The 17,697-nt window shown below is 57.7% G+C and overlaps 1 protein-coding gene across 2 annotated transcripts in view; it reads right to left on the bottom strand.

Moving 5' to 3' along the window:
• Nucleotides 1-799: 799 nt before the first annotated feature.
• Nucleotides 800-17,697, bottom strand: part of ZNF710 (zinc finger protein 710) — a 33,964-nt gene continuing 17,066 nt past the window's right edge. Inside the window, exons 2-5 of one of the 2 annotated variants that reach the window (XM_069798749.1) lie at nt 5,238-6,681; nt 3,926-4,117; nt 3,230-3,404; nt 800-2,068 (exon numbers count right to left, since the gene is read on the bottom strand). In XM_069798749.1, coding sequence (XP_069654850.1) covers nt 1,911-2,068; nt 3,230-3,404; nt 3,926-4,117; nt 5,238-6,653 — 1,941 coding nt within the window. In that variant the 5' untranslated portion in view covers nt 6,654-6,681 and the 3' untranslated portion in view covers nt 800-1,910. Of the gene's footprint in view, nt 2,069-3,229; nt 3,405-3,925; nt 4,118-5,237; nt 6,783-17,697 lie in introns of those variants that run through there. The other variant, XM_009920315.2, reaches the window with a different exon arrangement.

The following is a 17,697-nucleotide window of genomic DNA, read 5'->3' as shown; positions in this document are numbered from 1 at the left end:
GGGGCAAAGCCTGGTGCTGCTGCTGCCCAGGGCTGCCTCCCTGCAGCAACGAGGACCCCCTCGGCTTGGCCTCACCAGCCCATCCTCACCCAGCACATCGCAGCTATTTGGTAATGGGACTGAGGTAGCAAGGGGGGGGCCACACTGGCTGGGAGCGCAGAGGGGGCTGTGGGGAGGGGGCGGCACTGCCGCACTGCAGGAGGGCAGCGGGGATGCCCAACGCTGTCTCCATCCTGCCCTGAGGCTGGAGGAAGTTGGGGGGGGGGGGGGAGGTGATGGCAAGGCTGGGGCGCACCCTGCCTTTCTGGGGGCTGGAGGGGTGAGTGGTGCCACCCCCCAGAGCCAGGCTGGGGCTTTTGGGGATGGGGCAGATGCTGGCCTGCCCTGGGGAGTGTGGTAGGATCTGCGCCTGCAGGGGAGGTCAGCTTAGGGGTCCTGGAACCCTGTGCCAATGCCCCAGCTGGACCCCAGGTCCTGGGCCTGCTGCAGCCTCCCAGGAGGTACCAGTGCCTGCCAAGACCCTGCCCGGCCCTGGGCATGCTCGGGGAGCAATGCTGCTGGTGCTGCTTGGCCCCCTGCCCTACGGCAGGGAGGGTAGACAACCAGGACAGTGGTCCCAGACCCAGTACTGCCCCAGCTCCTTTCTCCCTCCACCACAGCACCTGGGAGCAGAGGAGGCAACCCCCCCCAATCCCAAGGGCTGTGCATCCCAAGCAAAAGCCTTTTCCTGAGCCCCACAGCAGCTCAGGGGGGGCGAGGAGTGGGTACTGGCAGTGCAAAGGGCAGCTGTGGTTTGCTAAGCATAGCCCTCAGCCCCCCCCCGCCCCCCGCACCACTGCAGCCCGTGCTGCTCCCCACGCACAGACCACACACGTTACACAGGTTTACAAAGCACATTGGTTGAAGGAAACTGAACTCAGTGAAAAGATAAATCCAACCACGCGGCACATCTGAAAAAAATAAATTACTTTCAAAATACCATCATTTGCTCAAGTTGAACAGGGTTTACCTTCCTTTAAATACACTGCTCACTACAGCTGCTCTATACCCAGAGCTGCTGCTTCCTCTGAGCTTTGCCATTAGTTTGTAAGAAAATATTCTGTTTTGTATGTGCCCCGTGGCCTCGCGCAGGTTGCCACAGCTTTGCCCATGCCAGCTCGCAGCTGGTGCCAAAGCAAGTGGGACAGCTCTTGCCTGTCTGGGAGACAGGGAAGAGCAAGAAATGCAAACCCACCTCCTCCCGTGGGCAGAGGGGCTTCTGCCCCACGGGGCGCTGGGAGGGGGGAGCAGGGGGCCAGCTGGGCTGCAGCCCCAGCACAGCCATGGGGGAGGACCCAGGAGGTAGAATAATTAGTAATGCTCATCATCTTCTGGGATGTGCCTTCCCCTGCCTGCAGCTTCAAGTACACTGGACACTGAAGTACAGGCAAGGGTGAAGACAGAGGCAAGGTCCCGGCTTGCCACCGTGTGGTGGGGCAGGCAGGCAGGCAGAAGCAGAGCGAAGGGAGGTCAGCAGTGGGCAAGAGAGCTGCAGACAGCTGGTGCACAGCCCGGTGCTCCCTCTCTGGGGGTGGTGGGGAAGGAGGGAAGGACCGCAGTGAAGGAGAGAGCTCCACTGGGGCTCTGCAAGGGTCAGGCAGCAGCTTGCAGCTGAGCCCTTGCTGCACCAGTTCGGTGTGCCTGTGGCAGGCAGCGACCGCTGCCCTGTGCCACCTCCAGCCTCTGCTCCTGCCTTTGCCCTGGCAAAGGTTTTTTGACATCCCTGTTTTCTCCTTCACCAAGCTCAACTGGAGCCCCCCCTTCTCCAGGGGTGGTGGTGCAGGTCTGGTTGGGTGCCACAGCCTGCCGGCAGCAGCTCCTCTTACCACGCAAAGTCCATACAGGCCCCTGGCAGCCTCCTCCAGCCTCGGCTACAACATGTTGTAGTACGCCATCTCCTTCATGGCCTGCTCATCTGGAGGGTTGCCCACCCCCCCGTAGCCATAAGAGTTCTCCTCCTCGAAGTCATCCATCTCCTGCTGCCCGTCCAGCTCAGCATGGTCAGCCCCGGCCAGGTCCATCATGGGATCTAGGATTTAGCACAGGGACACCTGATGATAGACCTGCATGAAGGTCCAAGGGCCAACAGCACCCATCCTCCCTGGGCAGCTCAGGTTTAGAGCCCAAAGCTCCCCAGAAGCTACAGCTCTGCTCAAGACAGGCCACTTGTGGGGGGCTCTCACCCCAGAGGATCCCCAGCCACACACCACAGCAGGGATGGGTTGCCAGCAGAGCACTGCCAGAGCAGGAAGCTGCCATTCGTGTGCTCACCCCTGACCAGTGCCTGTGCCACACGCAGGGGTCTGCGGCATCCATCCCACCACAGGGGAGGTGAGGAAGGCAGCGCAGGAAAGGCATCCTCCCAGCGCTGTCCCTGCACTTGCACTCCCTGCCTGCATCACGGTGCTAGATGCTGGCTGAGTCTTGGCTGGGCTGGGAGTTGTCCAAGGTGAGGAGGAAGAGAAAAGGGCAGGAACGGGGGATCCTGCTGGGTCCCCCAGCATGCGTTCAAAGTGGGTGTTGAACTGCTGGGCAACCCGAGGGGATGAAACAGCCAGAGCTTGTCTCCAGCTCTGTCTGTACAAAGCAGGGGTGGTCCTGCCATAAGACTGCTGATGGAGCATCTGTACTGATGCTGTGCAGAAACCTGCAGCAGGAACATCTCCCATCCCCGCAGGGTGCCTTTGGGCAGGTGCAGAAGGGGCAGCAGGGGCAAAAACAGTGAGATTTACCCCTCCCACCCTGCAAAACCCTTTGACCAAGCTCACAGTCACCACATCACCAGAGGGCACTGTCCTCTCCAGAGAAGCCAAAGCCTCAATGGCTCCTTGAGGAGCTGTTTATTTTAACTTTTTTTTTTTAAAATGAAGTTTATTTATTTGTATTTGTACCAAGTTTATTAAGCTTATTCCAGCTCCTGCTTGGTACCTTTCCATGGAGGGCACGTGCTTGGCTGGGGAGACAGCATTGTCACCACGGGGCACTGGCAAGACAAGCAAGCCAAGGGCAGCCCTCAGGCTACAAGACGTGAGCTTGCTGAAAGGTGCTTGCTGGAGCCGCCGTGGCATGGCCCAGCTCCCGAAGCAAAGAGCTGAGAGCTGGGTGCTCCCAGGGGTGGCCACAGCAGGGAAGACCACAGTGCCCAGTCTGCAATGGGCAGCACCAGGTACTGGCCACAGCCTGCACCTACCTTGGCTGTCCAGGCTGATGTCCATCACCCCGTGCTTGACCTTCATGTGCCGGCTCAGGTTGCCCTTCAGGTTGAACTTGCTGGAGCAGTAGGGACACTTGAAGGGCTTGCTCCCTGCGTGCAGGTGCATGTGGCCCAGCAGGTTGTACATGCGGTTGAAGGACTTCCCGCAGACCTGTAGGCAGCGTTCCTGGAGTCAGCAAGGGCTCTCCCGCTGCCACCCCCAGCAAAGGGTCACAGTGGCAGGTGCTCGCCTGCGATGGCCAGTGCTGCCACAGGGACATGTGCTTTTCAGAGCAGACCTTGCTTCTGGGGTCCCCCATTGCTCCCACCAACTTCTAAGAGTAATGGGGCCGTTTCCCTCCTCCCTGGCTGCAGTGGGAGGCCTCAGGGATGCTGTGCTGGTATTGCTGGGAACTCCAGCAGATCTAGTGCTGGTCAGAGAGAGGTACTAATTGTCCTTCCCTGTTAGCAGTGCCCACACCCTGCCCACAGCAGCTGCTCTCTGCTGCGCAGCTCTGAGCAGACGCGTCAGGATGAGCTGTTTGCCCAAGCGAACAGAGGGAGGCATCACAAAACTGCTTTCCTGTGACTGAGGGCTCAACCCAGCCTGGCTGGGTTTCTCCTGAGTGCAGCACACCAGGGCCTGAGCTAACCACCCCAGATCTGCTAACCTCCCTGGACCCCCGACAGTACCTTGCATTTGAATGGCTTCACCGGTGAGTGCACAATCATGTGGGTCTTGAGCGTCTGCTTCTGCACAAACGTTTTGAAGCAGATGTGGCACTGGTAGGGACGGACGCTGGTGTGGATCAGCATGTGCCGCTTCATGTTGGCCTGCAGGGTAAACTCCCGCCCGCACACCTCGCACTTGAACTCCTTCACGCCCTGCAAGGGGTTCGGAGAGCTGTGACCATGGGGCAGAGCCAAGACCTGGGCGCAGAGCGGCAGCAGGCAGAGCTCTGCCTGCAGCGGTGGGGGCCAGCGCACAGAGGTGCCGGGTGGCTTTGGGGTTTCTGACCAGACCCCGCAGGAGCTGGGGGCACAAGAGTGGTGCCCGGCATGGTGCAGAACAGGGACCTGCGCTCCCCAAGGGGCATGGGAGAGGGTCCTCGCACCAAACTGAGCTTCAGGGACTGTCAGCAGGCTGGAGTGTAGGAACTGGGCGGGGGGAGATTTACTCTCATCTCGTCTCACCTTCCTGAGAGTCTCCTGCTCCACTCTCCCTGCCCCTCCTGCAAACACACAGCAGGCACTACAGAGAGCCTGTGCCATCCCCACACTGCCCCAGGGGGCAATTCCCCCTGCATGGTCCTGCAGCAGGCAGGATCCTGCCTCACTCCCAGATACCATCGTCTCACCCGCCCTGGAAATGCATTTGCAGCACTTGGAAAAACCAGTATTAGGTCAGTGCTGCTGGAGTGAGAGCAGCTTTGCAAAGTGATGTCTATGGGAAGGAGCTGGCTGGGGACCGTGGCCACCATACAGCGGCCGACCCGGCACAGGTACATTTGAGAGCCCTGCCCAAGCCTAGCAGCATGCAGGAGGTGGGCTGTGGGGAGCATGGCTGGATGGGCTCTGTGAGCCCAGCTGTGAGATCCAGCTCTGCTCCCTGGCTCAGGCCAGTTGCTTCCCCTTGAAATAACCCCTGGAAAAGAGCAAACCCCTCACTCACAGCCCGCTGGGAGGGGCTGCGGCAGGTCTCCTAAGTCACCCTGCCACAGAACCCGCAGTAGGTCTGAAACCTCCCTCCCTGAGGATGGAGACCCCCAGGAAGAAAGGAGGCCCTGCTCATAACGATGCGCTTTCGCTGCTAAGCAATGACCCCTAGCAAATGCCAACCACGGGCACCGCTGCCCACCCACACCACCCATTTCCCAGGGCTGGCCAGGAGTCTGGGGCACTGGGACACCCCTCTGCCCCAGCACCCACATCCAGAACTGGCACACCTCCTCTGGGCATGGCAAGGGCAGCACCCCTCAGGTGCCCGACGTGCCCCAGCCCCTACCTTGTGCGTGAGGGAGTGCTGCTTGAGGTGGTGGATCTGGCTGAACTCCATCCCGCACTCAGTGCAGACGAAGGGCCGGACGTTCTGGTGCTTCAGCATGTGGTTCTGCAGCTGGCTGCGGTAGTGGAAGGACTTGCTGCACTCCAGGCACTGGTACAGTGTGGGGCCCTGGTGCGTGGAGAGGTGCCGCTTCAGCTGGGTGAGCGTGGAGAAGTCCAGCCCACACTCCACGCAGACATGGCAGCGGCCGCTCTCGTGCTTCACCTCGTGCGCCTTCAGCTCACTGGGGTAGGCGAAGCCCCGGCCGCAGAAGCGGCAACTGTAGGGCTTGATGTCGGTGTGCAGCAGCATGTGCCGCTTCAGGTGGCTGGTCTGGGTGAAGGCCTTACTGCACACCTCGCACTTGTGGGGCCGCGTGCCCTGGTGGGTCAGCAGGTGGGTCTGCAGGTGGCTGGGCTGCTTGAAGAGCTTGTTGCAGTGCGGACAGGAGTGGGGCTTGATGCCATTGTGGCCCAGTATGTGGGTCACCAGGTTGTACTTGGAGGTGTAGGACTTCTCACACATGCGGCACTGCCAGCGCTTCTGGCGGTCCCCTGCCTCCACCAGGTAGGAGTCATCGATCTGCACGTTGATGTCCAGCCGGTCCAGCTGCGCCTTCTTGTTGCGCTCGCTGGTGGCACCCGCCGCCTCTGCATCCAGCTCCCCCGGCTCCTGCCAGGTGAAGCCCTGCTCGCTCTTCACCTGCTCAGGGGACGCTGGTGCAGGGGCCTCTGCCTCTCCAGGGGACGGGGCGCCCGCCTCAAAGGCGCATTCGGTCCGCAGGGTCCCCATGGTGCCACCATCCGCTGCACCGGCAGGGTCAGGGCCCCCGAGGCGGCACTCGGTGGCCTCCAGCTCCTGGCGCACGTGCCGGCGCAGGTGCCGCAGGCGCCGGGGCTTCCTGCTGAAGGCACCGAGGTCGATCATCTTCATGGCACTGCTCTGCACCGTCTGCTCCTGGCTGGGGTCCTGGAGGGGGGGCAGGTGTCTGTGCTGCCGCTCACCCTCCTTGTCCCCAGGGACGGACACTTCGTACAGCACCTCATCCTCCACCTCTGCCTTCTCGCACTTGACCTTGGGCACCAGCCTCACAGGAGGCCGCTTCCTCCTCCGGGCGTGCTTCTCCAGGGAGGACTCTGCCTCCAAGGCATCCTCCTCCTGCCCATCCCCTGGTGCCTGCCCCTCGCCCTCCGGCTCCCCGGGCTCCACCGCAGCAGGGTCCGGCAGCTTCCCTCCCAGCCCTGGGAAGAAGCCGGAGGGACTGACAGTGGCCCCAAGCAGCTCATTCTCAGACACCAAGCCCAGAACCGCAGCCTGCGCCAGGGACAGCACCACCACTGCGTCCGTCTGGGTCCCGCACTCAGTGAAGCGATCCATCTCTCGCCGCCTGCCTACGCTGTCATGGCTGGGGAGGGAGAGAGACAGCCATTAGCCCTCCCAGTGTGCCTGCCACCACACAGCCACCAGGGATGCTGCTCTGTGAGGGGCTCATTCCAGCCATCACCCCTTTCCTTATCTCCATCCCCAGCAAACCCCAGAATGACGCAGGCGTTGCCAGTGTGGGTCCCTGGCACCACACACCCCAGGACACAGGGGCAGCATGGCCTCAGGGGTCTCAGCTGCAGGGGCAGACCATGGAGCCAGGCTGTGGAGGGGAAGTTTGACTCTGTGTCCACTGTCAGCCTTTCTGGCCAGGCTATCGAACCCCAAGGCTGAGGTCTGGCTCCTCGTGTGTCCCAGAGCTCCCTGGCAGCAATTCCTGGGGACAGCCACCTGTGCAGTTTGGGGACCAGTCAAGAAAGGTGAACATGCTGCTCTATTCTGTGCTCCTTGCAAGCAGCGAGAAGCAACAATGAAGGGCACAAGGAGCTCAAGGAACCAAAGCCCAAACCCTCCTCGTTGGGAGCATCTGGAGAGCAGTCAAGCTGCCAGGCTCACAAGCCCAAGTGAAGTGTGTGTCAGAGGCTCTGCTTGGCTCAGTGCCTTTGGTACACTCACCTGTGGGGGTCCGAGCATCACTGCAGCACAGGAGGCTGCCTGGCGTCTGAGCGTGCTGGTCTGAGGGCAGGCTGTGCTGGTACCCCCAGAACCCCCTCACTGCTCTGACCTGCCCTGCCCCACGACAGCCAGGCTCCAGCTTCACCTTCCCTGCCTGGCCCATCCCTCTCACCTCACAGCTGCCTCTCATCACCATGGCAAGCACCTCCTCTCCCCTTTGCTTTTATTAATGCCTTTCAGTAGCACTCTTGTCCCAGCAATAAGCACGCCAGGTTCCAGCAGTATTTCTTCAGGTTTTATAAGTGGTTTGTTTCCATTTTTCCAGCCTCCCTCCTGCTGCAGCACTACTGACCGGCACAGCCTGCTTACACAGCTACGAAGTCACTTGTCAGAAGAGGGCTACAGAGTCAGTTAAAATCCCTGTAAAAGCCACAGTTCTCCAAGGCCCCAGTGCAAACACAGACGAGCAGCAGGCAATACCCCCCCAGGTTGCAAAGGTTTAAGAGTCTTCTCCCTCCCCCATTGCCCCCTATCTCTGAGGTGGCCCCCAAGTGTTCATGCCCTCATCAGCTCTGGGGTGGCAGGCACCACGTGCCCAAGTTACACTGGGAAGAGGCACAGGACATGGACATGGTCAGAGCAGGACTGACCCAACACCAGTGCACCCTGGGGCACACGGCAAATGGACCACAACAGGTTTATCACCGCTCAGAGACACATCCCCACCACTCTCCAGGAGGGCTCACGACAGGGTTCTGCAGGACTCCAGTTCCAACATTGTGCTATTTAACTACCCATCCATTTTCAGGAAAAAAGTCAGATAACTGCTCAGGGATGACACACGCAGTGATACTCATTTGTGCAAGGAGGAGCATATTACCACGGGACTGACCAGCAGGACAGCCCGCCTGGGCATGCTGGCACCACAAGATCCCCTGAGCAAGTCACCCTGATAGAAATGAAGGGAGACCACAAGGAGAGAGACGAGGGCGTGGACATGGCTCCAGGGTGCGAGGCAGCAGCCTGGACCTATGAGTGATGTAGAGCCTCCAGCACCCAGGTGGGCAACCTGCAGGAGCGTGCCAGAGCCCGCCGGAGTGGTGGCGCAAGAGGAGCTGCTCCAGCACTGCTGTTCGCTGCATCTGATGCTGGTGACGGCTGGGGGAAAGGCGATGGTGGAGCTTACATGGGAGTAGCGCAAGGTGCCAGTCAGTTTGGGAAATATTGACTTGAAAGGTCAGGTAGACACCAACCAGCTTTGACTAGAAGGACAAATGACCTTTGGTGGAGAAGCAAGGAGCAGTAAGCAAGCACAGGGGACCACACTGGGAGATCACAGCAATGGCATGGTATCACCACTGGGTACATGTGGGACCACAGCAAACTCACAGGGTTGCAGTTTCAGCAGCAAAAGTCAAAAGACAAATGAGCAGAAAACTCCACTTTTGCATCATGCCTACAGGCAGTCACCACCAGCCTCACCCAGCAGCTGCTGGGCCACCAGTGCTGGGTCTGTGGCAGTGCCAGGCACAGAGCACCCCGGGGACAGCAGCTCTGCTCCTGAGCCTGAGACAAACCAGGAGCTCTCTGTGCTCTGGTGGTCTCTGGGGTCCCACCAGCCTGGAGAGCAGAGCATAGGGCACATCCCCACTGAAATGATGTGACTGGCATAGGAACAGCCGCAGGGAGGGACAAGGCCCTTCTGGAGATCCGGCATTCCTCACCAGGCAGACAGAGCCCGCACCTGCCCCACCAGCACCAGCCCTTTTAGGAGAATTCAGGGGGAGCTGGCCAGCAATCTGAGGAATTGCTGCCATAAACAACCTGGCAATCTGGGATAGCAAAGCACGGAGGAGCTGCTGCACCGAGAAGAGTGGGGCAGACACCACTGTGCTTTGGGGATGCAGTTTTGCCATCCATCCCCAGATCCCTCCGGTTGGTGACCACAGGTTCCTTGGCAATTCAGACTGGAAAACAGGGAGGGGAGACCATCAGACAAAGCAAAACAGAGCAAAATGAGAAGCAGGCAAGATGTAAAGGCACAGGCAGGTCTGCCAGCAGAGCAGCCCGCCAGTAGGCTGGGGAAAGACACACCGGCTGCCAAAACACTCCCTTCAGCTGGAGGGTCGTTCATGTGTTTTGTTTTGCAAGTATTAAATCAACACTTTGAGAACGTGCTCATGCTCAGCTTGCTCGTGCTCAGGGGTCCGACAGCCCTGTACCCACCCCTGAGAGGAAGGGTCAGGGTCCTGGAGGGAGGCAGAGCCCTGAGCAGCAGTGCCCAACTCCCTCGGGCCAAGCCAGCCCAGGACCCCCATCAATGGGGTGCAGCCCAGGGCCCCCAGCAGCCCTGGGGCAGCTGGCAAGGATGGGCAAGGAAGTGCTTGGAGAGCTGCCACCAGATGAAAGCAAGGAGGCTGCTGCTTCCTCCTGTGGTGAAGAACATTCTCCTAAATACAATTACTTCTGCAGCTACAACAAAGAGAAATCCTATGGGGGAGGTAAAACAGGAATAAACTCTAAACCAGATTATGTTGCAGTCCCAGGAGCACCTGCATGGCGTGAGAGGCAACCGTGGGCTAAAGAACCACTCTCTGCGTGGAGAAACCTCGCTTTACCAGCTTATCATCCGCACGGTTCTCACTGTGGCACCCACAAAGCCTCCATGCTGTGTCCCACAAGCAGCTTGCCAGCCAGGCCAGTTACAGGCTGCAAGGATGAGGTGTGCTGGCCAGAGCACACTGGCCTCTCCACTGCAAACACACCACTGCAGGCAAAGCCACCAGCAGCTGCCTGCTCTTGCTGGTTCCTGCACGTGCTCTCACACCAGCTCTATGCCCACCGAAACACCAGGTCACAGCACACACATCCCTCTGGGGAAAGGGAAGTGATGGGGAGGGGGAAAAGAACCGGCACAAAAACAGGAAGAGCCAGAGAAGGGGAGAGACACCGACTGCGCGGGGTTGGCTGCCCGGGGGCTCAGGCTGCACGGGCTGCTCAGCCTCCCGTGCCCTGGATCCAGCCACAGGATCGGGCACCCTCAACCCAAGGTCTGATGCTCCCGGCGAGGGGACCCTCCCGAGGCTGAGTGTGCGACCTGCCAGCATGGCCAGGGAACAGGAGATGCTCGGGGGAGGGGGGGGAGGAAGTGGGCCCTGGTGCCTGCGTGGACACTTCTGTCCCCAGCCCTCTGTGCCCGAGCTCCAACCGCCTCTGCCCTGGCATGGCAGCCGGGCCCTTCGCCAGCGGCTCCAGCACCCTCTGACTGCTCCCCTCACCCGGGCAGGGGAAAGGGCCCAGCTGAGCATCCCCGCCTGCATGGGCATCCCTTCCCCATGGCAGCCAGGAGGGAGACGGGCTGTGCGGAGCCAGCGGCCAGAGAGCAGGATCTGGGGGGGCTGCCGGCCAGAAATGGAGGGGAGACCAGGCAAGGGGGGCGGCCTCAGCCCCCTCGGACTTCCAGCCCCCGGCACGGAGCCGGGGAGAAACCCTGCGGAACCGGGCAGCGAGGAGATGGAGAAGAGGAGGACTGGGGGGAGGAGGAGGAAGAGGATGGAGGGAGGAGGATGGGGAGGAGAGGGGGGAGGGGGAGTGCGGAGGCAGCGAAACAAAGCGAGGAGCGGGGGAGGGCGGTGGCAGGAGGAGGAGGAGGAGGGGTGGAAGGAAGGATGGGGAGGAAGACGAGGAGGAAGAGGAGGGAGCAGCCGGGCAGGCGGCAGCCGGCGCGCACAGCCCGACCCCGGGGCCCCCCCGGCCGGCCGGCCCCCCGCCCCGGGACCGAGACTCCCGGAGGGTCCGGGCTGACCATCGCCCGGGCAGCCGCGGTGCGAGGGCGCACTGTTGTTGTTCTCATCCTCCTCCTCGTCCCGGGGGGGGCCCTGCCTCGGCTCACCACTCCCTGTCCCCGCCAGGGAAAACAACCCGAGGCAAGCACCCCCACACAGACACCCCCGCCAGCTCGCAAGGGCTGGAGCAAGTCCCACTTTCCCGCTCAAACTTCCCCAACCATCAGCGGGCCCGTCCATCACCACTGAGCACCCACCCCGGCCCGCGTTGTGAGCCGGGTCCCAAGCGGACACTGGCCAGAGGATTGGGTGACAGGCAGCGCAAGGCCAGGGCTCTGGGGTGGCCGGAGGCGAGCGGCAGCTTCCCGGAAGGAGCGTGCGAGCAGTGCCGCTGCCTTGGCGGATCTGCTAATGTAATTCTTGCTGGAGTTGAGGAAGCTGAAATCAAGAGCCTGCTCCTCAGGGTCTCAGCCCAGACAGGGAAGCTGGGGGTCCCTCTGCTCTGCCCTGGTGAGAGGAGCTGGAGGAGGCTGGGAAGCAGGGAGGGCCTTCCAATTTGGTCTTGGATTTTGTTTTCCTCCTTGGTTTGGGGCACAGTTGCTATTTCCACATACACTGGATGTCTCTTCCAGTCCAGTTAAGATCTCACTTTTCCCAAGGATTTCTCCACAGCCATTTATACAGGATGATAAGCACCCACACACCTCCTCCTGCAGCAGCATGTTGTTAGCCCAGCTCCCAGCTGGGGATGGGAGGGCACTGCCAGATCCTGCTCCCTATGGCAGGTGCCAGTAAGCACTGTGCAAGGGCAATACAGGACCTGGACAGCCCCACAGCCAGCTGGCAGCCTCTAGGAGATGAGAGGGGAGAAGGGACACGAGATGGGACCCAACTGTTCTCCCCAAATCTCCAGCACTGCAGAGGGGTCAGCTGGACCCCCCAGCACAGCTCCGGGTCTCTGCCCCGAGTACGAGCACCACAAGAGAAGGAAGCTGAAAGAATGACACATTCACATACACTCCCCAGACCACCGCCGATATGTTTTAAGAACAACCACCCTAAACCAGAGGCTTTTAGAAGAAAGTAAATGGTGGATTCCTACTCTGGGGCACTCCAAGAAAGTGGACAAGCTCTGCTCCTTTGGGCCCTCAGTACAAAAATAAAAGCCTTGTGTTACACAAATTGCTCTTCACACTTTTCTCTATCGAGCGCACAAGCCCTGGTACATGAGAAATGGAGCTTTGCTATTCAAGAGAGCAAGGCCACAACAACTCGGCAGAACTGCTGCTGCAGCTGCACAAACACCGCAGGGAGAGAAGTGGGGAATGGGACAGATGCTTTTGTTTCACTTCTCACTCTCACTTCCCTGTTCAGCCTTCTCCAGTCTTGCAGAGCAGGCTGGAAATGCTGTTTCCCGACACACTGGCAAGTAACATTGGGTCACATATTGCAATTCCCCCAGGAAACACCCTGACACCCCCGGGGGGTGCAGAGCACCGCCTAAACCTCTGCTCCCCAGGGAGCCACTTCCAATCTTGCTCAAGAAGCCAAAGCAGCGGCGTCAGAGGGCCTTGGGTCCAGCGCTGCAGCTGAGCGCAGACCTGCCACAGCCAGTCCCATGTGAAGCAATCACTCCTGGGTGAAACCAGGCAATGCATGCCCAGGGCTGAAGCACACGGAGCACCCAGATGCTGGGCAGAGGCTTGTGCAGCACTTGCACACCTGAACCCAAAACCCAGCCAGAGCTCTCACCCTCCTGAGAAATCCCAGAGATCCCTGTGCAGGACCCCTCCACAGCAGCGACCAGGCTGCTGGAGGAGCCAAGGGCTGGTGACCACAGCTGCTTTCCCCCTCACAGGCCCACAGGCAGGGCAGTGCAGCAGAAGGAACTCGCCCTGGCAGCACCCACTCAGCCCTGACTCACCTCAGCTGCACAAGAAGGGACAGGGGGAAGGAAAATAAGCACAAATACATTGTCCCTCCTGGTGCCGACAAAATACCACCAGCTGAGCTGTTAAAGACTCATCCCTCCAAAACTGGGGACTCAGGAGCTGCAGCACCACAGCAGAAAGACCCATGGGCAGCAGGGCACAGACAAGAGAGGATTCTGCTGGTCCATCCTGGCAAAGCAACAGTCCCAGCATTGCTCCAGTGCCAGACCACCAGGCTGGGTCTCCAGGAGCTGTAAGGATGCTTTAACAAGTAAACTCCATCCCTCTGCAGAAAAGGAGACTGTTAGGAGCCTTACAAAGGGCCGTACTGCCTTGATAATGCCCCTAGAAAATAAGTAGACTGGCCAGCAAACAGGACATGCCCTTTCCTCTGCCCGAGGGGGATATGCAGGTTGAGTAGGGAAGGCGGGCTACAGGCACACGACCCCAGAGGCAAGCTAGCAGGTTGAGGGTAAGAGGAGGAGTCAGGCAAATCCCACTCTCCCCCATCTTCCACCCCACAAAGAGCAAACAATGCCAGGCTGAACCTTAAACTGAACTCCCCTTGTGCTTTCCCACCCCAGTCCTGCAAACATCTCCTCCTGCCTTCATGCCCACCATCCCACACAGTCCTGCACTGACCTCCCCCATCTGCACTCCAGGTTCTTGTGCAATCCAAGATCTGCCTTTCTTTTCCATACCCACAAACCGAACACTTCAGTAACTATTAATCATTCCAGAGCTTGATTTGGTGCAGAGCTCTGTGCTGCACTGGCCAGCAGCATCCTCCTCCCCTCAGACAGATGGGAGACACTTGTGCAGGAGTTGTGCTGCTGACTTCTGGTTGTGACCCTGTTATTTCTCCCTCCCATCTTTCAGCTCTACACCAGGCACAAGCTGCTCGCCCTTTAAGCCCTTTCTCATCCTATCTCTTCTTGGTTGCCAACAAACAACTGCACCAGCAATGACAAATTTCATCACCCCATTTTTCAACATATTCACAACTTTTCAGGCAAAAAAAATCTATGCAAAAATCTGCTACTACACCGATTTCTTCCCATTTCTTCCTAGAGCACACCCATGCCTTGCCAACACCCAGCAGCGATGGGGCAGCTCCAGCAAGGCACTCATGTCTTTGTGCTCTTCTGCTTACCTGCTTGCCCCATCCTTCCCTTCAACTGTCCGTTTTCTGGGGGCAAAGTCTGTATCTATTTCGCTATGTACAACGCCAAGATCTGTTTTTGAGGAAGAGTTGCGAGTATTACTGTAAAAAGGCACATGCACAGTAGTGCTGTGGGCTGGGGTTCCAGCTCTGCTGCAGGTACTGATTTTTTTTTAAATGCTCCTGGTTTTGCAGTATCATACCATTTCTGCAGCTTCCTGCCCCCACCCCGAGGGGACAGGCCCTACTGCCCGGTGCCGTGTCACACACTGCTGGGGACGGGGTCTGCTCTCCCGCAGCTATATGCTCCATACGTCACCTTTACAGCTCTCCATGCTGACTTCCCTAATCCCCTTTTCCAACTATTGTTTTATGTTCAGCTCATCCCTCTGTTCCACCTCTCAGATCAGAAAAACAAAATAAATTAAACATGTTGCTACTGAGATCAATATTAAGACAAGAGCAACTCCTCTTCCTCCCCAGCTCGAGTCTCCAGATCCTTCCTGTGGCTGTACCTGGCAGGTTTTCACTCAAACTCAGCTGTCCTTGCCCACGTACCATAGTTGGGAACTGAACCTGCTTCTGGGCTTAAATCAAAACCTTTAGTTCAGGTTTAGGTGCTCTCCAGCTCATTTGCTGATGGAGACACTCGCCCGCCCCCACCCTTCCTGCACATGGGGTTACACAAACGCACTTGTTGGCATCCCCTCCGAAAGCCGCCTGTGTTCTCCTGGTCCCCCTCATCCGCCTCTCCCTGGCCACCACCACTGGTCTCCCTTCTCTGATGCTCGTGGGAAGGACGCACCCGGGGCCACAGCAGCAGCTCCCGTCCCTGCTCCGCTGGGGGTTGTGAAATTCAGTTTTCTTGCAGCATTTCTCCTCCCACTCCTGGAGGGTTTTGTCTCAGTGCAATCTCTCTTCTCCTCCTGTCTTTCTCAACACAGCTGGGAAGAGTCAGGCTCTGCCCTGGCACATCCCTGCGGTTCCTGCCTGCCCCAGTCTTGGATGTCTCCTCAGAGCCTCCACCAGCTCCTCACTCACCGCCTGGTCTTTAAGCGCTTAAAGTTCAGTTGTTTTTTACATAGCTTTCACTTCCTTCTGTAATTTTACCTCTCTTGTTTCATCTTTAACGACCCAAACACCTCTCACCTCAGGCCTCTTACACCAGACAGGTCCCCTCCTGCAGCACGGTTTTGCCCAACAAGCCTCTTCATCTCCCAGTACATTTCTTGCTGGATTTGATTTTCCAGCCACTGCACTAGACTGAGCACCATCCATCTCTGGACAGTTTTCCCTTCCCATTTTAACTCCCTTGGTTTCACTCAGCCACTCCTGAGCGCTTCTACCACCATGTACCACCATCCCACCCAGCCCCTCCACCAGCACCAGGTGCAGCTGAGCCACAACAGACACCAACACAGCAGCTCTGGAAATGAGACTTTTGGTAATCCCAAATTAAGCAGCTTAAAAAAATTATGTCTGGTTCATGGAAACCTCACCTGTGCACAGAAACAAGGTTTGCCTACAACACCCTAGATCTGATGGGGGGAACCAGAGTAAAAGGACCACCCACTCCCACAAAGCACCATCCCAGCTGAAGGCCCATTGAAGGTGCTCTGCAAGGGACTGCAGCTCAAGGTATTAACTATTGCAGAGACCCTCATTTTCTATCAGGCTCCATTTAGTGATCAAACACCTTCTCTCTGCTACTCTTTACATCAGCGCCAGAGACAGCAGGGTGAGCCATACAGCCACCAAACTTCACCCAACCCTTCTTGCATGAAAGGGAGTCAAGGACATCCAAAATCCAAAAGATTTGAGATTTACCTTTCACAGCCTTCCCAAGGAGCAGTAACACCCCCACCAGAGCCACAGGAACCCTCCTTGTTATCACCGCCTGTTATCACTGTCCCATCAGAGGGTAAGTGCCGGCACATGAGTGAGTGCCAGGGCCCAGCTGGTACCAGCGGAAGCTTATCTCGTCTAACTCACCTTGCACCCAGATTCCGTGTTATAAGCTGTATGACAAACCCAACAGCAATCTGGGAGGACCTTTAGGACTTGTTCCCTTCTGAAAGAAAATCAATGGTGCAACCCAAGCAATGCAATCAGGCTGTCCTGGGCGGGCAGAGAGCACCTCCCTTAAAGCTCCTTGGCTTTAAACCTGCGCAGTGCCAAGTCCCCAGGGCTGCGGGAGCCCAACCCGCGCCGGCCGTCCAAGAGGTGCACTCCGCAGCTGCAGGAGATGCACCTCCCACACCCTAACTCCAGTGAGCTCCCACCCCACGGAAGGCACCGTCAGAGCTGGGTGGCTGCCGGACCCCTTTTGCAGGAGCCCTTTGCAGGACCCCCACTGCGGAAGCCCCTTTGCGGGACCCCCGTTGCAGGACCCTGTGCAGAACCCCCTCTGCCAAGCAGACGTCGCAGTGGAGGCAACGTGCAAAGCTCCTGGGGTGCTGGGGTTGAGCCCGAGCATAAATCGGGGCTAAAGATGACTGGGTGAAGTTGGACACGTGGGGGTGATCTTTTAGGGGGAGGAGGCGTTAAATCTTTTCAACAATTTTTAATGGAAAATGGCTGATCAACACATCTGTAATATTTGTGAGAATACCTTTGATTTTATTTTTCTTCCTTACTTAAAAGAAGCTTTCATTTAAATTTAATAAAGGAAAAATCAGTCTTTCATCTTTCTTGCAGTTTTCACATAAAGCTGCTCAAAGCACCCACAAAAATTGTAAACAGAAAAATATTTTTTTTCCTGAAAATTACAATATCTAAAATTATTCATAAAACTGATCCAGAGTTGTCCTGTATCAGGCCTAAGGATTTACAAGTTCATCTTGGTTTCACTAAATCCTGAGCTGGGGCTGAGCGAGGGAAGGATGAGTGGGGTCTCCCGTGCTCTGCTGGAGCCATGAAAGCTTTCCCACGCAGGATGATCCATCCAACACTGCGGGAAGGGCTTTCTGCAGCCAGGCTCAAACACCAGGTACATCCAAGCCCAAACGTCTGTCTTGCTGCACAAGCTCCCATCACCAGGGCTGGTCAAGGTCAAGAGCTGTGGAACACGGGGGGCACGCACCTGAGCCTGGCAGAACCGAAAACACCACTTCTCGCCTCACAACTGACATCTGTCGCAGATAAACTGGACTTGAAATAATGAGCTTAAGTTCTGAGAAACAGGAAAGAGGATGCATGGTGCTGGGTTGCTGCTACCAAATAAACTCCACATTTTGAAAGAAATCAAAACAATTTTTAAATTCATTCAATCAGTGTCTCCACATTAGATACTATCTAACTCAATTTTTTAAGGAAAACTTTTGTTACTGACTTCTCTAGAAAAAAGAAAAAACTACTTATTGTGAGTTGATTAGAAGGCAGAACTGCTCCCTTCAGCCTCAGATATGCTTTCTGACAAGGAATGACATACATGGTATGATGTGTATCACGTGAAGTGATTCTGGGTGGAGGAATTATCATCTTTGGGGGCTCTGATTTAAAAGAAAAGAAAAAGAACACAACCTACAATTTGCAGCATGATATAG

This window comes from Haliaeetus albicilla, chromosome 12 (assembly GCF_947461875.1).
Source record: "Haliaeetus albicilla chromosome 12, bHalAlb1.1, whole genome shotgun sequence".
Lineage (NCBI taxonomy): Eukaryota > Metazoa > Chordata > Aves > Accipitriformes > Accipitridae > Haliaeetus > Haliaeetus albicilla.
The sequence above is the reverse complement of the archived record's forward strand: the minus strand, read 5'-3'. Positions and strand labels throughout refer to the sequence as shown.